This window comes from Mastomys coucha, unplaced genomic scaffold (genome assembly GCF_008632895.1).
Source record: "Mastomys coucha isolate ucsf_1 unplaced genomic scaffold, UCSF_Mcou_1 pScaffold9, whole genome shotgun sequence".
Classification (NCBI taxonomy): Eukaryota; Metazoa; Chordata; class Mammalia; order Rodentia; family Muridae; genus Mastomys; species Mastomys coucha.
The window spans coordinates 106,101,187-106,123,302 of record NW_022196915.1 but is presented as its reverse complement, the minus strand read 5'-3'; the positions used below and the strand labels follow the sequence as shown (position 1 = coordinate 106,123,302).

The 22,116-nt window shown below is 46.7% G+C and overlaps 1 protein-coding gene across 5 annotated transcripts in view; it reads right to left on the bottom strand.

Annotated features, from left to right (window-relative positions):
- Positions 1-22,116, bottom strand: part of Farp1 (FERM, ARH/RhoGEF and pleckstrin domain protein 1) — a 241,672-nt gene that overhangs the window by 69,767 nt on the left and 149,789 nt on the right. For 4 of the 5 annotated variants that reach the window (XM_031362792.1, XM_031362791.1, XM_031362796.1 and 1 more), the window contains exon 3: positions 8,172-8,276. In XM_031362792.1, coding sequence (XP_031218652.1) covers positions 8,172-8,276 — 105 coding nt within the window. The remainder of the gene's footprint in view (positions 1-8,171; positions 8,277-22,116) is intronic. The other variant, XM_031362794.1, reaches the window with a different exon arrangement.

Here is a 22,116-nt window from a genome sequence, read left to right as displayed (position 1 = left end):
CATGTAGATACGAAACAATCATGTGAATGGGAAGGGCAGCTCACGCCTTTAATCCCCAAGGCTGGGAGGACTGAGAACAGAACACTTCAAGGCTAGCCAGGACTACAAAGACAGACCTTGTTTCAAAAACAATACACAAATAAACAAATCTGTTAGTACAAAACTTATATGCCTTCCATAGTTGTTTCATGAAGTGAGTGTGAAATCCATAGTGTCAAAATCCTCCTAAAGGCTTTTGTTTTTAACTCCTTTATACAGAGCCCCCTCCCCCACCTCAAGTGAGACAGGGTCCCCCTCCCCCACCTCAAGTGAGGCAGGGTCTCACTGTGTAGCCCTGCCTGGCCTGTAGCTCTCTCACACAGATCCACCTGGGATCAAAGGTATATGCCACCAGGCCTGCTGCCTCAAAGATGGGAAGTAGATCCGGGACCTGTGCAAGCTACACAAGAGCTCTGCACTGAGCTAGTCCTTGAGATGGGTTCAGATGTGTTGACTAGGTGGCTCTTGAGCTCCTAGATTCAGGGACATCCCTGCACCAGCTTCCCAAGTGCTAGAACTACAGGCAAGGGCAACTGCACCTCGCCATGAACTTGCTAAAATACACACGCTTGGACTCTCCTGAGTTCCTGATCCAGCCCGTGTCTGGGGATGCCAACACATCCTGCTGCTCTGGGGATCGCGTGGACACATATCCATAACTCTTGCTCAGTGTGCTGTCTAGAGCTACCAAAGTATTGACACTGGCAAAACTCAAATGAGATCCCAGGGACTTATAACTGACTTCCTACATGCCAATCATTCCTACCTGTTCATTTCGTAACATTTCTTCACGTCAGACACTCAACAATATTTACCCTCATCCCACCAAATGAAGAGCATTCTTGCATTCAGCCCAGGACTGTGACCTGGATCTGGCTAAATTCACTGAATTTCTTTCAAGCTAGATGAGTACCCATATCAAGCACCCAATACTGACTTGTTAAAGGAAACTGAGCACACTTGGCCCCTACATTGCAGAGTGTTCATACTAACTTACAAGAACAGCTTTAAATAAAAAAGACAAGGCAGATCTGTGAGCTAAAGCACAAAGTCCATTATGGGGCAGGCTCTACCTACGTGGTTGTGTACCAAGCGCATCTAAACAGATCTTGCTGTTTCAGATCTGTGCAAAAGGAAGTTTTATAATAAAGGCAAGGCTTAACATTACAAAACCATGCCTGAGTGCAGGGGTGGAAGTGTGGGGGCAGGGGTTATCTGGGTGATTAGAAACCTTAATCCTGAGATTCTTATTTTTAATCAATTAACTAATATGGCTAGATGCTAGTAACTTGAAGCCTTGTGCATGGTATGCCAGCTACCAAATCTGCTTTTTAAAAAAAGATCGATTTATTTACGTTATGTATATGAATACATTGTCATTATCTTCAGACACACCAGAAGGGGGCATCAGATCCCATTACAGATGGTTGTGAGCCACCATGTGGTAGCTGGGAATTGAACTCAGGACCTCTGGAAGAGCAGCCAGTGCACTTAACCACTGAGCCATCTCTCTAGCTCCCATATCTACTTTTTAAGATGGGTTCAGCCATGGGCCTCAGCCACAGCATTCATAAAATAACAAGTATTCAGTTTTTATCTTATTTGTAAGTCCTTTGTTTAATTATCAATACCTTTGAAATGTTCCCTTTAAAAGATGTCACATAGCTATGATGGATTTTCTGTTTTCTAAAGATATGCCAGGAAGCCTCAGTGTATCCTGGCTTGCAGAGAGCCTCACCGCCTGGGCCTGTCACTCTGCGACCACCTGTTTGCACACAGGGTCAGACCCTGCTGTGGTGACAGAGCTGACCTATTCCCTCATCTCCTCTAGCTCAACACATGCTCTGGGTATCCTTGTCCTGAGATATTTTTAATCCATTACACCTGACATGTTCCCTCACAGGGCCCCATCTTGCCTCAGAGTCAGCCCCCAGGGAAGAAGCAAGGTGAGGGACCGTGACTATTCATAAATAAAGGACAGCCAGCAGGGACACCCATCATACCAAATGACTGCAGTTTCTGAGTTAAAACCCATCAAAAGCACACTTGCCACAGGCAACATTTTTTCTCCCAGCTAGAAGGGACACAGGGAACAAATATCAGGCCTTTCCCATGAGTACCCAGTCTGACATAAGAAACCAGGCTGACTCATCGGACCTAGAAACAATGCCTCTTTAAAGACTGGTGGGTTGGACGGGGGTGGGGGGGGTGGGTGGGGGGTGCTTCTGAGTTATGACCCAAGGATAGATAGAATCCAAGAGAGCTAACTGCCTACTGTTAGCAGGTGCCTTCCTGGGCTCATTCCATCACCAGGGGAATAAATGTTACTCACCCTGCTCTCTGGGCTGGATGGAGTGGCTTCTGCACCTAAGGAGGTCTGGGGACAGACAACATAGGTAACAGACAGAACACGGTGCTTGGCTGAGCAGTCCTGGGGGAGGATCTTGGCTACTGGCTTCATTGTGTAGGGCTGGGTAAGAATTGCCCTGAACTTGCCTGTTGAGATTTATGGATGGGAGAATGCCTACCTGAGAGGAACAGAACCAAGCAGACACTGGTGAATGCGATGCATGGCTCAGATCTGCACTAGGAGACACTGGTGAATGCGATGCATGGCTCAGATCTGCACTGTGGCCAGTTTTGATACAGTTCTGGAGCATAGGCTAACAGCTTTAAGTGTGTGTGTTGGGGCGGGGGGAGAAGAGAACACCTTAATGAACAATTATATTTTATGATATGCAAAAGCTATAAAAGCCATATGAAATACAAACTTTCATGGCCATCATACAATGGCAGGTTTTTCCCATGTATGTGTGTGTACAAGTGCACTATGTGTGTGTTCAGGTGCACTATGTGTATACAGGTGTACTATGTGTGCTCAGGTGTACTCTGCATGTATACAGGTGCACTATGTGTGCTCTCAGGTGTACTATGTGTGTATACAGGTGCACCATGCGAGTGAGCAGGTGCACCATGTGTATGCGCAGGTACACCATGGGAATGTGCAGGTGTACTATATGTGTACTCAGGTGCACTAAGTGTGTGTGTGCAGGTGTACTATAGAGTGCTCAGATACACTATGTGTGCTCAGGTGTACTCTGCGTGTATACAGGTGCACTATGTGTGTGCTCAGGTGTACTATATGTGTGCTCATGTGCACTATGCATGTGCGCAGGTACACATGTACAAGGCGGGTGGAGAGGGAGACGGACCTACACACATGTAGTGCACCTGCACATGGCGGGCGGAGAGGGAGAGGGACCTGCACACACACGTAGTGCACCTGCATATGGTGGGCGGAGGATACCTTAGGTACTCTGTGGAAGCCTTCAGGACCACTGTCTACCTTACTTCTGAGAGCAAGTCTCTCACTGGCCTAGAACTCACCCATCAGTTGAGGCTGGCCAGCAAGGCCATCTTGCCTCTGTAAGTGATGTTCAACTGGAACACAGCTGTATTCTTGCTCATGCCATCTGTAGCTCTACCAGTGCCACCATGACAGGTCTCCCATTGGACTGGCCAGGTTCTGCTAGACGCCCCTGGCTACTAGGTATCCATTTCAGGCTTCTGTGTCCACTATTAGCAAAAACTACCTTTTATCGGCCCCCAAGCCATGTATCAATCAGCTAGCACACTGGGTAAAAAGTGAAGATCAACAGCACTTCTGGCACAGAACACACAATATAAGTTTCTAAGGTTGATAAAGACTTCTCTGCTCTCCAGAGAGATCCTTCAGGGACAGAAACTGTCTGCACCAGGGGGAGGGACCAGCAGGAAGTAACCTCACTAGGAGCATGTGACAACCTCTGCTGACTAACAAGGTGCAGGACAAGTTCTCCAACTGATAACTTCATAATTGCCATTTGATTATGCACAACCTTGAGAAACACGTTGTAAGACTATAGCAAGCCTTCATTTTCCTTTCTAGGAATGTCTACCATATGCTTGGCCCTGGGTTTGACAAGATTCTGAGAAAGAGAGAGAGGGAGGGGAGGACCTGAGTATTTAAAACAGCGAGAAGAGAGGCAAAGGGTTGAGTGGGATTTCAAATCGCCTGAACTCAGCACCTTCTCATCTCACCCAGAGTCAAAAAGTCACAGTCCTTGTCTGGCAGGTACTCTGAGGAAGAGAGTTCCCTGTGTATCCTATACAGAAAACTGAGCAAAGCTAATGGAGGCAGCCCCAGGACTGGGCAGGTGTGTAAAAGGCCTTCTGAGGGAGCCTGGCCAGGGTAACATCACAGCTGGGTATCAGAGTGATGGCCTGGCCAGGGTAACATCACAGCTGGGTATCGGAGTGATAGCAAGCCCATGCTCCTTGCAGTACTGCTCAGAGCAGCCCAGATGTGGATGCAGCTCACACATCCATCAAATGAGAAATGAGGGCACAGGATATGTTGTACATATAACAGAAACAGTAGGAAACGGGGAGACAAAGTCTGCTGTGTGGATGACCCTTGAAGTGAGTCAAATTAGGCCATTATAGACAGTTAAGTAAGCAGTACAGGACCCCAAACACAGATGTCTCAGGGAATATATTCTCAGAGACAGTGAGCTGAATGGAGGTGCCAGGAGTGGGGGAGGGGGCATAAGGAGTTGTGCAATTGGTTTACAGAGGTATGCAAAATGAGTCTCTCCTGCAAGCATGCTGAATGGCATAGTGCAAAGTTAGAACTGTGAATCACAATCAAAAATAGCTGCCATTATAGATCTGGAACACACATAAGAATGCCAGTGGTGAACAAGGTGACTTTCTTGTAATGCATGCTTGCAAATCTCTTTCTGAGGGTCTGTGCTTTGTTTAGATGAACACATCCAACTCTTTGGGGTGCTATTCTCTCCATTTTACAGATTAGAAAAGTGAGACTTGGAAAAATGGCTCAGTGTGCCCCAGTCTTCTTGTTGCCAAGAGGCTTGGCAAGGAGGTGACAATAAGGGTCAGTGGCCCTAAGGTTACACTGCCTGGGACAAGGGCAGGAGGGCTCCAGCATCCAAAAAATGCAGATAATTACACTCCTCAAGCCAGACAATCAAGATTGTCTGCTTAGCACCTCCAAGATGGAATCCACCAGCTCAGGGCATGTTGAGGCCATCACATGTCGCCACACTGAGTGCTCATCCCATCTTAGAGGGATCTGCATTAAGGGTATAGCCAATGCACACACAGGGCACATACTGTAATAAATGTAAAACTCATTGAATTTTCAAAGGATTGTACCCCCAAATCCAGCAGCCAGATAAAGAGAGGGAGACACAGCCAGGACCCCACTTGAACACTGTTGTTCACTCACATGGTCTCCTTTAATACTGCAGATCAGCCGGGCGGTGGTGGCGCACGCCTTTAATCCTAGCACTTGGGAGGCGGAGGCAGGCGGATTTCCGAGTTCGAGGCCAGCCTGGTCTACATAGTGAGTACCAGGACAGCCGGGGTTACAGAGAGAAACCCTGTCTCGAAAAACCAAAAAAAAAAAAAATACTGCAGATCAATATTGTGAAAATGGTTTGTTTTTACCATTATATGAATTAGCTCCCAGGTTGGTAGAGACAGGGAGAAAAGCAGACAGGACAGAATGAAGTTGGAATTCCATTTCCCCCTTTACCACCTCCTACCAGAACCTTTGCAAGGACAACCCAACTGCCCAAACCTGAGCTCCAAACCCCAGACAAGGACTAGTGAACTGCTGGATATACATTTGTGATGGAGCCCACAGGGCATCTATTCCTCAGAGTACGTGCTCTGATTTCATAAAGCTGTCCTAGAGCAGAGCTGCACTGAGCCCTTCACGTGCTATTTGGAATGGGCTGTATCTGCCCTTGCACATGGTAAGTGCACATAAAATGCTACACACTGTAGTATTTGAATTGGTGGGGAGTCTGGAAATTGAACCTGTAGCCTGAACGTTGGCTACCACTGAGATACACCCCCAAGCCTCATGTTTCTATTGCCATTATATTCATATGAGTAAGTACTGTCTCTCTATGCCATCACTGACATTTTTTTTTGTTCGGTTCTCGTAGTTGTACAAACTTTTAAGAGCGATCATAGATCATAGCCATCAAGCCTTTTTAGCTCCTGCAGGAGTCCTTAGACCTGGCATAGAGAAGTCCCTACGGTTTCACAGAAAGATACTGTCTCTGAAGTCAGAAAGGTGTGGTTGGAGCGCTTGCTAGATAGTTGAGGGCTGGGCATGGAGCTGCTTGCAGAATCTCAGATCCCTCTACTGCAAAGTGCCAGTACTGACCCTCGGCCGTAGAAAGGCACCTCTGCTTGGGCAGGACGCAGACAAGCCCGGGAGCACAAGGCCATCAGGAGCATGCAGCCATCCAGACAGGCGCTCAGTAGGCTTGTTAGAAACAGCAAGCTAGTGTGTCTTAGCATGTCTGAAAAGCCATTACCTTACCATAAAGTGAGATTATGTCCACCCAACAGCAATGCTCCTCTGACTGGCCTGCATGGAATACTCTGACTGGCCTGCATGCAATGCTGACTGGCCTGCATGCAATGCTGACTGGCCTGCACACAATGCTGACTGGCCTGCACGCAATGCTCTGACTGGCCTGCACACAGTGCTGACTGGCCTGCATGCAATGCTCTGATTGGCCTGCATGTAATGCATGACTGGCCTGCATGCAATGCTCCTCTGACTGGCCTGCATGCAATGCTCTGACTGGCCTGCACACAATGCTGACTGGCCTGCATGCAATGCTCCTCTGACTGGCCTGCATGGTAACTGCTGTTTCTCGGACTCTCATCCATAGCTGCGCACCTCTAGTGAACGGGAGCCATGCCTCTGGCCACCTTACACTCCAACCCTTGTTTCTTCTATATTCACGACTCAGTGGAGACACAAAGCTGTCAGGTAAATGGGGATTCACAAGTCGGCAGGTCTGTGGCCACTCACTGCATTAGAGACAGGACGGGGCCAGGGAAACTTACAATTATGGTAGACTAGGAGAAGACAGCATGGGCTGGGGATAAAGTTTGCAGAGCCTAGTGTATGAAAGACCTTAGATGCTGCTGCAAATGAACAAACAGAAAGGTGAGGACAAGGGCAGAGTGTTTGGAGATATGCAGGGAAATCTCACCTGCCTCACTTTAGGGTCCCAGTTCAAGTGGCACTGGCTGTGAGGCCAGCTCAGGACAGCACTCTTCCTGGGACACACTCTTCCTAGAATTTGATGTTACCAGCTCTGGCTTCCCACTCTCCCAAAGCACCCTGGCTCCACAGAGACCTGACAGAATGCTGTGCTGTCCTCTGACTCACGCATGACACCTTCTAGTGGACAGGTTCTCTATATCTTCATTATGGCATCCCCAGAATAGAGGTGAGTCCTCTGCAGTCCTCAGTAGACTATGAAAGAAATGTAGCCAACCAGCTTACTGCCTAATCTGGTGGCTAGTAACAGAGAAGTCAGCCTTTAAAATGGGCCATCAACCAAAACAAAGACCATACCAGGAAGCTCTAAGTCTGGGATTCAAAACCCGCCAAGCCTTTTAGAAGCACAGTTTGACATGTTTTGCAAATTTTAAACAGCTGGGCCCATTCACTGGGGCATGCTGCACTTTTAGCTTTGTACCACAGAAACCTGTATGCTAGTCTGCCTACTGTGGCATTACCTGTATTAGAAAAAGAAAAATCCACAGTCCGTCGTTTAAATCACAGGTTGTAGGGGATGTGAACAACTGTGTTAAACAGAAGAGGAGGACCTAGTGACGAGAAGAATTCTCTTTGGAGTCAGGAAATAAAGACAGCGCTGTAAAGGGTTTCCTCAGAGCTGTGCGCTGAAGGGATTCCTCAGTGCATGATGGAGCTATACCTGCACACACACTCCCAACAGACTTTTATCCGAAACCAAGAAAGATGTGTAAGGATAAGGCAGCACTCCTGGAGTGGAAGGCGGGGTGGAGGGGACAGTTTCCAGTCTCCGTCTCCTCAGACACCGCTGGCACATGCACAGATTACTGTTGCATGAATTTTGAACATTTAACCAAACATAGATTTAAATATAAAGGAGGTTGTTTTCCTTGTATTTACTTCTGCACGATCAAAGAGAGGCAGCAACCCCCCCCCCACCCTGAAGATGAACAGACGGTAAGGCGACAATGAATATGGCGCCCCTCCTGTCTCCTACCACGATCTTTCTGTGGTCAGGGAACTCCAGGCCGAAGTAGTCGCCCTCCACGAGGTTGAGGTGGTTGCACACGGCGTCAAAGAGAACCTTCCCTGGCGCTCGTTGCTGTGGACAGAGAGAAGTGGGGTTACAAGCGTCTCTGCTGGAGGCACCCAGGCACACAAACCACACTGCTCCCGATTCTCTAGTTAGAGGGGCACACATGGGTCAGCAGGACTTTCCACCACCCACCCATCCTGTGACATCCTGGGTGTCCCTTCTGTATCTGTGCTTTTGCCAACTTGACTCAGAGATAAAGTCATTTTCTCCCCATTTTCTAATAACAAACTGCTTTTCTTTTTGGTTTTGAGATGGAGTGTTGCTGTGGAGCCCGGCCTCCTGCCTTAGTCTCTGAGAGCTGGGCAACGGGCATGCACGAGCATGCTTGGCATTTGTTTCTCAGAACAGTTTTGGGTTTGCTGCACACATTTCTCTCCCTGTGGTATTCAGTTGTTAAGATAGGGCAGGGGAGATGGCTCAGCAGGTAAAAGGGTTTGCCACAAAGCCTCACAACTGACCTAAGTTCAATTCCCAGGTACAGGAGGTAGAAGAGAAGGGAGTGACCTGTGCGATAACCCACTTAGAATCATGCCTTGGTTTTTCTTTACAACTCCATGGCTTCCTAAGGGCTTGCTGCTAGGATGGATCAAACTCTACCACACGCATCAAACCTTGGGAGGCAAAAGTCACCGGTTTTATGTTCCCATTACCTTTCCAATACCCATGTGACAGTTTAGGAGCCAACTAACTCATGATTCTGAATGCCGGTGAGGGTTGAGGCCTGACAGGTACAATGAGTGTGCCCATTAGCCTGTCCTCGTGTGGTTGCAGGGGCCAATAAAGATGGTTCAGCGTGGGGCATTCTGCACTTCCATTCCTCTAACAGACACCGCTTTATTGTCCCATGGCTGCCATCACAGCAATCTGGAAGATACCCTCAGCTAACCTACGGGTGTACATCTTCCGTGGGTAATCTCAGCTCACAGGGCTGTGTCCATGGGTCACAAACACAGGCGGCAGGAGTGAGCTGTGACTACCAGAAATCTCACTTCTGCCCAACACAAAGCATACCCAAGCCCACGCATGCTTATCCAAAGGAAGGGACATAAGAGAGGACCACGGACTCTGGGTCACCAACCCTGCTTTCTGCCACTGTGGTTCTGTTATCTGCTGTTTCTGATATGCTGTATGCATATGCCATTTCCCAGACAGGCTGACAGACAGGGACATGGGCCTGCTTATACTAATCCTCAGTTCTAGGTTCATTTTCTCACACCACCACACAAGAAGCTGCATGACTAAGCTGCATGGGTTGCCATGTTTTCCTGGAACCTTCTTTCCTTCAGTAACTCCAGCAAAATTTGAACACCTTAACAAAAACATTTTAAAAATGTCCCATGGGAGTAAGAAGTCGTGGAAGAATTCGTATACAATAGTCTGCCTGTCTATCTTTCTCCTGCCTTCCTTCTTTTTTTTTAAAGATTTATTTTTTTTATTTTATTGGTATGAGTACAATGTAGCTGTAAAGATGGCCGGGAGCTATCATGTATGTGGCTGCTGGGAATTGAACTCAGGACCTCTGTCGCCCCGCTCACTCAGGCCCTGCTTGCTCCAGCCCCGCTTGCTCCGGCTTAATTCACTGTAGCTGTCTTCAGACACCCCAGAAGAGGGCATCGGATCTCATTATGGATGGTTGTGAACCACCATGTGGTTGCTGGGAATTGAACTTGGGACCTTCTGAAGAACAGTCAGTGTGCCCTTAACTGCTGAGCCACCTCACCAGCCCTCTTTCTTTCTTAAAGAAAGACTACAGTCCAGTTTCACAACCACCAACACTGCTTGTTTTAGGAATTGCCAATTTTCTGCCCAGCTGACAGACACTCATATTTCCCAAGGAATTCCTGGAACTAAGGGAATCTCATAACTTCATCTAGGTTTACACAGTCTGAAAAACGAGACTTCACAGTTTCACACTAGAAATTCAAATAAGCAGAGAAAAGTCAATATACAATGGATGTCTTTATGGACAAGGGTATTAGACTAAACACGTCATAAAAGAGACAGGGGAGTTTACCATAGACTTGAGGTCTCTACTGAGTCAGTGCAGGCTTCCCCATGCATGGCTAACCTGTGATCCTAAAATCCAGGCTGGGCTGGGTCTTGCAGCCCTCAGCTTCACCTATGCCTTGCAAACACCTATGTTCTGTCACAGAGCAGCACCACAAGTGACTGACTGACTGCAATGGATTGTAAATAGGTTGCCAGAACCTAATTAATAGTGACAAGATGGATCTCATTTCTTAAAAACCGTCTGAAAATTTACTCTTTTGTGCACACTTATGTGAACTGTGCCTTCTATGGAACTAGACTGCTATTTAACATGGAGATGTTGACACAGAGGTTCAGTGACTGCTTCCTAGCCCCTAAGACCCATCTACATCTACAGGATGGCGACTCGGAAGCATTCTGAGTTCCCTGTGAATTCTGGCTACACTCACGGCATGGCACGAGAACACTTCTAGAGGTGTAAAGATCCATTACAGGACACAAGGAAATGACACTCTGATGTCCTCCAGGAGCTCACTGTTAACATTCCAACGGGTATCAGGCCACCACAGCCTAAATGCCTACAGTGGCAAACCAGGTCACATTCATGACAAACCATGATGCATTCAGAAGACTGTTGAGGAGAGAGGAAAAAAAAGGCACGTTGGGGAGAAGGCTTAGTCCATAGAGCATACATAAGCTACATAAAAGCTGGCCTTGATGGCTCCCTGGGGGTTCCTCTGAGCTCGCAGGCCATGTGTTCTAGACAATATTGAGCACCAAGTTCAGAGAGACAAAAAAGAGGAGACAAAGGAGTATTAGAGAAAGAAACTCAACATAAACCTGTGGTCCACACACACACACACACACACACACACACACACGTGCACGCATGTACTCACATGTATGCACACGCACACTCTCTCTCACACACACACGTGCATGCATGTACTCACATGCATGCACATGCACACCCTCACACACACACACACACACGCATGTGCACGCACACAGAGTCCAATTTGAGCAGTGGCCTGAGGTGTAGCTAGCTCAGTTGGTAAATGACTTTTCTAGCATACAAGAAGCCCTCAATCTAATCCCCAATGGTGCATTAACTGTGTGTATGTGTGGAATTCCAGCTCTTGGGAGTGGGGAGGGGAAAGAATATCCGAAGTCCAAGAAGCCTTGAAAGGAGGCAAAGCACAAAGATGGTGAGGAGAGACAACTAGAAGAGTATTTTCTCAGGTCTTGCTATTGGGTGAAAATCCACGTAGGACAACAGTGACTGAGTAGGACATGAGTTTGCTGCAGATGTTTTATTTTTTAATTATATTATATTTCATTTTATATGTATGCATGCCCACATGTGCCTGCCTGGTGCCCACAGAAGTCAGAAGTGGGCACTGGATCCCCTACAACTGAAATTACAGATGGTTCCAGGCCACCTTGTGGGTACTGGGAATTGAACCCAAGTCGTCTCTAAGAACAGCAAATGTTCTTAATCACTGAGCCATCTCTCCAGTCCACTATGGATCTTTTCTTTTCTCTTCTTATTTGTCAAGATTTATTTATTTATTTTATGCATATGAGTACACTGTCGCTATCTTCAGACACACCAGAAGAGGGCATCATCACATCACAGATGTTATGAGCTACTATGTGGTTGCTGGGAACTGAACTCGGGAACTCTGGAAGCAGTCAGTGCTCCTAACAGCTGAGCCGTATGGATGTATTCTTAAATATCGCCATGTGTTTGTACTTTTCCAGAGCCCTAAGGCTCCTATGGCCTACAAAAATCTGAATCTGGCCAACCCCACATTCAGAATTCTTGATAAAATATTCTAGAAGCATTTTCCTTATCAGAGGTCAAAGCGTGACCACCATGTTACATTCTGGAGAACAAATTGGCAATAAATGAAATCACATAATCAAATCTCTTGCTTTCTTTCTTATTGGTTACTCTTAATTAAGTTCCATGAGCATTTGAATTTTAATCTACTGCACAAACAAGTTGGTGGACTCTACCCTGTGTGTCCCCGTGGTCTTCTCCATTTTAAATTGACCTTTCCTGTGCCCTATAGAATCACATTAGTGGGAAGTTTACATGCTTGGGAAGCAATCTCTGAATGACATGCAGATTCACAGTCACAGACTAGCAGACATAAACCTGGGTGCAAGGGGACAGAGCCTAAAGAACAGCATCCGAGGTTGTCCTCTAGCTACGTGTGTGTGTATGTGCGGGGACAGACGGATGGACACACACACACACACACACACACACACACATACACACACACAGACTGTTAGAAAATAAAGCAGTTGCCTATTCTTTCTCATGGCAGAGTACTTTGAGAATAGAACATCTAGGAAAGCTTAAAAGAAGCCATCTTAATGGGGCTTGACAGATGAGTGTGCCAGGCGAACATACAGGGATAAACAATGTATCACTCAGCACAAGGGACATATTCGGTGTCATCACAAGCGAAAGTCCTAACTTTCAGATCTAAAGGATGCAAGTTCTGCAGTGATGGTATTAGATTCCGATGAGGACCGTTCATGGCTTCCAGGTGGCTAGCTTCTCAGAGTATAGCTCAGGGGGTGATGAAGGAGCTCAGCCAGTCCGGTGCCCACTCTGCATGGAGACGTGTGCTTGTCCCCTGCTGCTGTGGGGACAGGGACAGGCAGAGCTCAGAGTTCACTAGCCATTAGCCCACTCAGATTACCAACTGTGGAGATATTCAGTAAGATCCCCCACCTCAAAAGAGTATGTGGAGACACCCAATGACACCCACACATGCATAAACACACAAATGAACACATACTACACATACAAACAAAAATCAATTTAAAATCAGTAAATGAGAAGGAGTCTCTGGTCCCTGACTTTCTTGTAAAGACAGTGGGGTAGGATGAGAGCATGCTCACTCCAAGTTAACTACTTCTTCATTCCAAATACAGCCACAGACTGCCTTACGGCTTCAACAGGTGATATATTGCTCAGTCCTTACTGTACAGAATCAAGAAAGAATGAGAGACTGTTATTCCTACTCTTGTTATTGTTCAGTCTCACATGCATAGGCTCTATAGCTCATGCTGATCTTAAACTTTCAGTTCTCTGGCTTCAGCCTCCAAAGCAACTGAACCTGAGATATCATTGCCCCTCTGGACAGATGTGATGCTAAAATAGACTTTTAAAAACTGTATCCATGGTTGCAGGGTTCATATTTGCTACTACTGTTGACTGTCTAGGTTGGGTATCAGTCTCAGGTAGAGATAAAGTCCAGCAGTGGGACCCCAGAATCTTGCAGATTCTTAAGACTTTACCCTGCACCTGGAATCTGTACCTATGGCTCTCCACTGTCCCTAGGGAATCAGTGAGCATTCAGATGGAGGGATGCTCTATTTTAAAATGGACTTTTAAAGATGTGTATGTGTGTCCACCTGTGTGTCACAGCATTCATGTGACATCAGGGGACAGCTTACCATAGGGTCACTTCTCTCATTCCCTCACGTGGCTTCCAGGAATCAAACTCAGATCAGACTCAGTAGCATGTGCCCTAAGAACTGAGTGTCTCTGGTCCCACAAAATGGAGTTGTGATCACAAAACGTCTTGCCAAGGGCAGGACATATATTCTCTTAGTGTCACTGTCACTGTAGAAGTGATGGTTGATGGGGAAATGGGGTCTGCACTGAAAGTCATATTCCTGCCATGTCCTGGATTCAGAGCTCAGCTCTGTCCATAATCTGTCTTCGGGGATGGGACCTGTGCTCCCATCCGTGCATGTATCTGCCTTAGAACTCAGGATAAAGTGACCCAGCACAGTACCCCTCCATCCGAATGCTCACTGTCCCTAGGCTCCCTGAGACTAATACCCAACCTAGAGAGTCAATAGTAGTAGCAAATATGAACCCTGCTGCTGTGGGCACAGTCTAGCCCATGGTCCTGGTGAATTTGGAAAGCAAGTCATTCCAGGCACCAGGTGAGGCCACTGGGGTAGGCCCAGTTCAGGATGACATTTGTCTTCAGATGATGAAGCTGGACAGGCGGGGTGAATACCACAAGACAAAGAGGCAGAGACTGAGGGGGCACAGGTGCAAGCCATGGGATAGATGCTTGCTATCAAGGCCAATGAAGGAAACTGGAGGAGGCTGGGAAGGACTCTGCCCAGAATCTCAGAGCAAACATCTCCCTGCCACTACTCTGACTGTGGACTTGTGGGGACTGCTGTTAGCATGCCATCCATTGGTGTTTTGTCTCTTCCAGTCCTGGTAAACTACTAACCCTTTAGAGCCTGGTTCTCAGCCACATGTAGACAGAAATGGTGCTTGGCACTGCCCCTTTGGGAGCCAGAGACGAGATGGAAATAATGCCTCAAGAAAAATTATGGCCTTCTACAGTTCACATGCATGCATGTAGCACACAGGCTCATTGTAGGAGGTTAGCTAACTTTCTCTCCTCACTTTTACTGTCATTACTCTGTCCATGAACCATGATTCACGGTTCAAGATCTTTCTGTCCAATCATCTCTTTTGAAAGCTTTACAGCCCAATCTCAGGCCTGAAGCTACCCGAGGTCTCCGCACCTTAGACTCATTCCCAGGACATCCACTCTTCAGTTGGGCTCTCCCTGGTCTCTGACACCATAGCCCCCAAGCTCCGGGACACAGCTTGGGAAGCGGGAGCCATGGTGGGCACTGACTGAAAAATCCCACGAGAACCTTGGATCTGTGTAAACACCCATGGTTTGGTTTGGGTTTTTGGTTTTGGTTTGGGTTTTTCCTAGAAGGATTAGCACAGGCCACTGTCAGCCTGTGCTAATGTAAACTAGGAGAAGATATCAGACTCCGGCTAAATATAGAAAAGTGAGCACCCTCGGTGTCCCTGCTGTCTCCAGACTCCCTGATAAAACAACAGTCAAAGAAGTGAAAAAAAATTAAATAAAGGGACTAAATTCCTAGAAGAAAATGAGAGGAGACAGTGGGTAAGAGATTTCTTCAGAATTCTGGGAGATAACAGAGAAGCAAGGTAAAATCTAATTACAGAGAAGAGCGGGAGGGTCCAAGGTGAGAAGCAACCAGATTGGTCTGGACTCTCTTGAGGCCAGCAATCGAAGAGGCTGCACTCCAGTAGCAAAGGGTGAAGTAAAATTCTCTTAAAGCTTGTGTGTTCAGGTCCCTGAGAGCCCATAATTTAAAAAACGGCACAGCTTAACCCAGGAGGCTGGGGAGGAGGGTGGATATTTAGTGAACATGTAAGAGTTCTTAGGACTAAACACGGTGATGGAGAAGCAAAACCTTGACTGTAAGAGTTAGAGGGGAGGTGACACGGGGGACTCCCAGCAACACGTGAAAAAGAAATGCAGGGCAGGGCTAGAGCCTCCTCAGCACCTCTGAGATCTGACCCTGAGCTCTACACCAGGGACCAAGGAGAACGGAAACTAATAGGAAAGGAAATACAGGGCAAAAACTCTAGACGTTTCCCATCTGTAAACACCTATGGAGCGTCTCAGAACGAATGAGGGAAGCTGATCTCAGGGCAGAAACTTTGAGAGGAAAGAAATGAAAAGACAGCTCACAAAGTTCAAAACAGTAGGGGGTTACCAAGACATACTTCAAGAGTACACTACACTGACCGCTCAAGGAGAAGTCCCCAGAGCATGTCCTGGAGACTGTGGCATGGTCACAAAACATCACAGTGCACTTCTCCATCATGAAATGACACACGCCATGACATACCACAGTATGAACACAGTATTAAGTGGGGAGTACCTGCATATATTTGGCCCACTGCCAAAGACACACAGCATAGACACACAGGGGACCATGGTCTCTGATTATAGATAGTACTACACTCTACACAATGTCTGTGCTATGCTTTCATATGGCTGCAGCCAGTGGCTTGGTTTACACCAGCTTTGTCACAGACCATGAGGACAGTGTGGTGGCTATCCTGTCAGAAAGCCCCAGGAATTCTTCAGCTCCACTATAATACCCTAGGGCCCCCATGGTGGCTGGCAGTCCACAATGGACATGGTGACGTTATGTGGTGTATAGCTATCTATTTCAAACCATGACAGGGCTTGACTGCCGGTTTTAGGGAACATCTCCTATGCAATTAGACACGATACCAGCAGGGATCCACACATACCCCTCATCTATGCTGTACACTGGGCCACTTTAACATGGAAGGCAACACCATGCCATGGCTGCACTCACTCACGTGAGGCAAGCTGTCATGCACCTTAATTTCCACTTCTGTGACATGGGCTCCATGACTGGCCTCCTCCACAGGGCTGAGGAGTCAGGGTACTCCAAAATACTAAAGGGGCAACCACTACGGTCGCCATCGAATTGTGAAGAGCTGTCTGGTACCCTCAACAGGAAACAGCATGATCACCATAGACAGGAAGTAAAACTTTACACCTCAGCTCTCGAGAACTGGAACAAAGCTTTCATTCTGGATGAATTTAGCTAAATGTTTGGGCCTGCCCATTAGTCTACACACAAACGCAGCCATTCTCCCGTGTGCAGAAGCTCTGGGGTGGCCACGCTGCCTGCAAGGACACACTGTCTCCTTGTTCCCCTCGGCACTGAGCCTTGGTGTTGGGAACACTCATTAAACACACATCAGATTGGGTTTCAGGGAGCCCCAGTGTCCAGGACAGGAGAGAATGGGTCCTTTCAGCCTCGCTGTAATTCATGGACCACGTAACCAGTGTCCTGAGCACAGAACTCCTTTCTTCATGCATCCCAGGGCTGTGCCCCACCGTGTGTGTGTGTGTGTGTGTGTGTGTGTGTGTGTGTGTGTGTGTGTGTGTGTGTGTGTGTGTGTAGGTGTGGAGGATTTCTGCTGCTCTCTTTGAGAACATGTTTAAGAAATGGGTCATAGAGAAAATAGTCTTTCAGGGCTGTTGTCAGTCTGCTCCTGTCACGAGGGACTTGTCCTTGTAGTAGTAAGAAATTCTAAATGTCATTAATATAAAAAGATCTAAAGCCTTCATCAAATAGGTGGGGAACAAAATAGCACATTAAGAATGAACAAGATGAGAAAAAAACAGGTTGCAGCCACTGAAGAACATTCCCGCCAGAAAGCCTCTTGCCTGCTTCTTAGGGTCTACCTCATCTCTTCCAGTCCAGTGGTCTAAGCTACAAGATGCACCTAGTCTCAGAACTCAAGTTTTCTCAGGAGGTGGGGGCTTGAGGGGGGGTAACACCTGATATTACATGACATCCAAAATCACTGTCCTGAAGAAAGGCGCAAAGTGGTTCTTTCTCTGAGCAGAGGTGAGGGCTTTGTAGGCCGTCAACTGCCGGCCATGCTGCTGAGATCTCATCTCCCTTCACATGCTGCCATGTGACCATGGCGCCCAGCTTCCCCAAGCGTCAGTCTCTAAAGACATTAGTGTGAATAAGATTCTTCTGTCCACGGGTGCTTTCTATGACAAGGTTCGGAGTGGTTTTAGCTGGTCAGTGGTAAAAACAGAAGCATTGGCTCAATCCCGAGAAAGGGCTTTAAAGTCATTTTTTAAAGCAAAGCCTCTTTCAATTTAAAATTACATAAAAAGGAAAAAATTTTTAAAAACCACATGAGTTGGAGTATGGAGAGATGGCCTATTAATTAGCAGTACATCCTGCCTTCCCAGAGGGCTCCAGGTTCAGTCCCCAGCATTCACCCACATTCATATGGCATCTATTCTTTCACACACATGCACATAAATTAATTTTAAATTAAAATAGATAAATCATTACATGCCTGTAATGGCAGCACTCAGGAGTCTGAGGCAGGAGGATTGCAAATTTGAGACCAGCCTGGGTTATGTAGCCAGATCCATTATAAAACAAATCCCATTTCTTTGACATCTTGGGAAAAGATTTTATATGACTAGAAATAATTGATTAACCTATCAATTTCAGTATTACTTGAACAAACAAACCTGAGCTGGTTAGTTATTGTCAACTTTACACAAACCTAGATACACCTGGGAAGAAGAATCTCGATCGAAAAAATAAATGGGGCTGGAGAGATGGCTCAGCAGTTAAGAGCACTGACTGCTCTTCCAGAGGTCCTGAGTTCAATTCCCAGCAACCACATGGTGGCACACAACCATCTGTAATGGGATCTGACGCCCTCTTCTGATGTGTCTGAAGACAGCTACAGTGTTCTTACATATAATAAATAAATAAATCTTTTAAAAATAAGGAAAGGAAAGAAAGAAAGAAAGGGAGGGAGAGAGAGAGAGAGAGAGAGAAAGAGAGAAAGAAAGAAAGAGAGAAAGTGAGTCTCAGTAAGGATGACTGGTAGAAAAGCCTGTGGGGCATTTTCTTGATTAATACTTGATGTGGAAGAGACCACACACTGTGGGTAATGCTACCCTTGGCCAGGTGTTCCTGGGTTTTTTAAGAAAGCAGGCTGAGCAAGCTATGAGGAGCAAGCCGGTAAGCAGCACCCCTCCGTGGGCTCTGCATCAATGCCCACCTCCAGGTTCCTGCCCTGACTTCCTTTGATGATGAACAGTGCTGTGAAACTATTCTTTCCCAAGATGCTTTTGGTGACGGTGTTTTACCACAGCAACAGTAACCTTAACTACGACAAAAATCTTAATGATTTTACTCAGAAAGAGAAACAATGTTATATTGATTTACAACAGTGAAAAAATAAAATCCTGGGGTTTCCCAGCACCCAAATGGTGGCTATCAATTATATACAACTCCAGCTCCATAAGAGCTGACACCTTTTCCTGGTCACTTTGGGCACTACATGCATGTGGTGTATGGGTACTCATGTAGGTACAACACCCACACACATTAGAAAAATAAAATCGCTACTACAAATAAAAACACATAATTATATATCCGGCACAGAGTTCCTGGATAGAGGAACAAGAAACTACAAACAGGTTGTGCTTTGGCTGAGATATAGTCCCCACTGGCTTGGGTATTTGAACACCTGGTCCCAGTTCAGTGGCAGTGTGAGCAGCCTTGAGGGAGAGGAACATTACCAGGGAGCTTTGCGACTACACAGCCTGTGCCACCCCTGTGCGGGTGTTCTGCGTCCTACCCCCAGCTGCACACACACATGCACACCCGCACACATGCATGCTGCCATTATAGATTCTTATACCTCTGGAACCCTAAGTGAAACGAACTCTTTCTTCCTTAACCTGCAGTTGGTCATGGTGTTTTATCATGACAACAGAGAAGTGACTAATGCAGAAGTATATAACAAAATGATAGAAAGCGTGTCCCAAAGCAGACGGTCTACTTAGAAGGACAGGAAGATTATGGGTCAGCCATCACAATTTTTAAAATTACGCCATGACAAGTTCTGCCTCGTTAAACCTGAGAAATAAGATGAACTCTAAGCCACGACTACATCAGAGGATTAACAATGAACAAGCCTTCCAGGGGACTCTGGGAATCTCAAGGTACCTACACTAACCCGGATACGGTGGTCCACACCTGCAATCCCTGCCCTGGGTGTGGAGGCTGGATCTGCACCCAGCAAGATCTTGCCCAGTAAAGCTGGAGGGAGGGGAGTGAGAGGGAACACAGGAGACAGTGGCTGTTTAAAGGCATCTATGCCTGCACCATCTCGCAGGCTGCGCTGCGTCCTCAGGCTGACCCACACATGTTCCTGAGACTGGAGGACTGGGACACTGAGACTCTAAGGACTATTCTCAGTTGTTTCTGACTGATGGGGTGAGCACTTTCCCATCAGTCTCCCTTCCCGTCTTTGCACTCCATCCCTATACCACCATGTGACTAATCACATAAACCATTTCCAAACTGCTTCCCCAGAGATTAGCATCTCTGCTAAGCCACTTCCCTCACAATGGGGTGAGAAGCTGGCGCTCCACCACCCTGCCAAGCTACATATCTACATATAACCCATTCTCTTCTTGCTCACCCATGTAGCCACCCAAGCTGTTCTCTGGAGAACACCAGGCACCCATCTACCTCAGGGCCTATGCACAGGGGGGAGCATCCTCTCCCTCTTTCCCTGGTTACTTTCTTCACTTTCTGATCTTTGCTTGTGCCTGCTTTCTGACAGAGCTGACCCACATCACTTTAACCTTCAGTTGTGCCTGGCCCCTCCCCCATCTCGGTTATTCTGCTGTTTCTTTGTACACACCACTCACTCACTACCTCTCAGCAACACAGTGTTCCTTCCATACCTGTGGGGAGCCGCAGCTGCCACCCTATATATTGAACACCTGGTCTCCGGCCAGAGCAGAGAGCATTGTGATAAACAAGCCCTTAGTTGGAAAAGCTGCGTGCCTCCAGTTTGTGATGCAAGCTGGCATGATTTCCTGCAGCCTATTATGTTTTGCCACATAGCCGATGCTGATTGGGACCAGCCTATTATGTTTTGCTATGTAGCCAATGCTGATTGGGACCAGGGAAAGTATTTAACCCACGAGGGCTGGGGGCTAGAGAGAGAAGAGAAGAGAGAGTAGAGAGTGAGAAGAGAGAAAGAAGAAGAAATGAACGAATGATTCTGTAGTACAAGGTTCCTGAATACACTGCTTGGAGAAGAGCTCATGGTCGTCTCCTTATTTCCGCTGGTTGGTGAGGTGGCGACACATACCTACCACCACCTCCCTCTGCTGATGTGTACATCCACTGGAATACACTCTTCTTGTCTCATTTGTTTCTTGAAGGTGGTTCTCATAAAGAAGTAAGTCTGAAGTGGAAATTACCATAATGAAACCACAGTGGTGCAATCTTTAAACAGGAAAAAGTTCACACCTTCCAAAAACAATACATGCACACTATGAATAAAACTTCACCACTATAGGTGAAATGTTTATATATATATATACACATATACACACACACACGTGTATATATACACACATATATATAATATAAATATATACATACATATATATATATATATATATATTCCCCCCCAGGATCACAGCTTTCCCTTCTTGTCTCAGTGCTGGGGGTGTGGGTAGAGTTCCCGACCATGCACATGCTAAACCCATGCTCTGCCACTGAGTTTCATACATAGTCTACACACAGCCATCTGGCCACATGACAGCTGCTTGCACAATCACCCATAAGAGGATCCACCTTGCATGGACAGTAAGCCATAGGTCCGAGAGCAACCTGGTCACTCTGCCTTACCCTTGGGGAGTTCTATGACTAGACCCAGAACACGCACATGTTGGCCTGCTGGCTCTCTCTATATGACTAGGGCTTTCAGGATTTGGACAGCTGAGTCTTTTCTCACCTTTGTTGTTTCTGTGTGACTATTTCAACAGAGTGAAGAGAGGGCTTTAAAAAAATCTGTAAACATTTATTGTAAATATTTATATCATATATATAAACATAAGCATTTAGTGTAAGACTCATGATTCCACTAAAAATCCATCTTCAGACATGATTCGCATATTCCTTATTAATGTTATAATCTATGACTTTCCTCAGGTTAAATTTTTTAAATTTTGAGAATTTAAAACCATAACTATGCTGTATTTACATCATTTCCACCCTCTCTCTCTCTCTCTCTCGCCCTTCAGTTCTTCCCAGATCTATACCACCCCCCAAGTCATGACCTCTTCTATTACTATATTATTACATATGTGTACACATACACATGCACACATGCACATACACATGCACGTGCGCACACACACACATACACACGCACACACACACATACATGTGCACACACATTTGCACACACAGGCACACGTGTGTACACATACACACACCACACTAAGTCCAGAGAGCAGGTCAATACTTTGCTACTCTGCACTGGTTTGTAGCTCCGAGCTCAGTCACCATAATGGCCCTGCCCTGTGTGTGGCAGGAACACAATTCATAGTGGCCAAAACATGGGGGGGGGGGG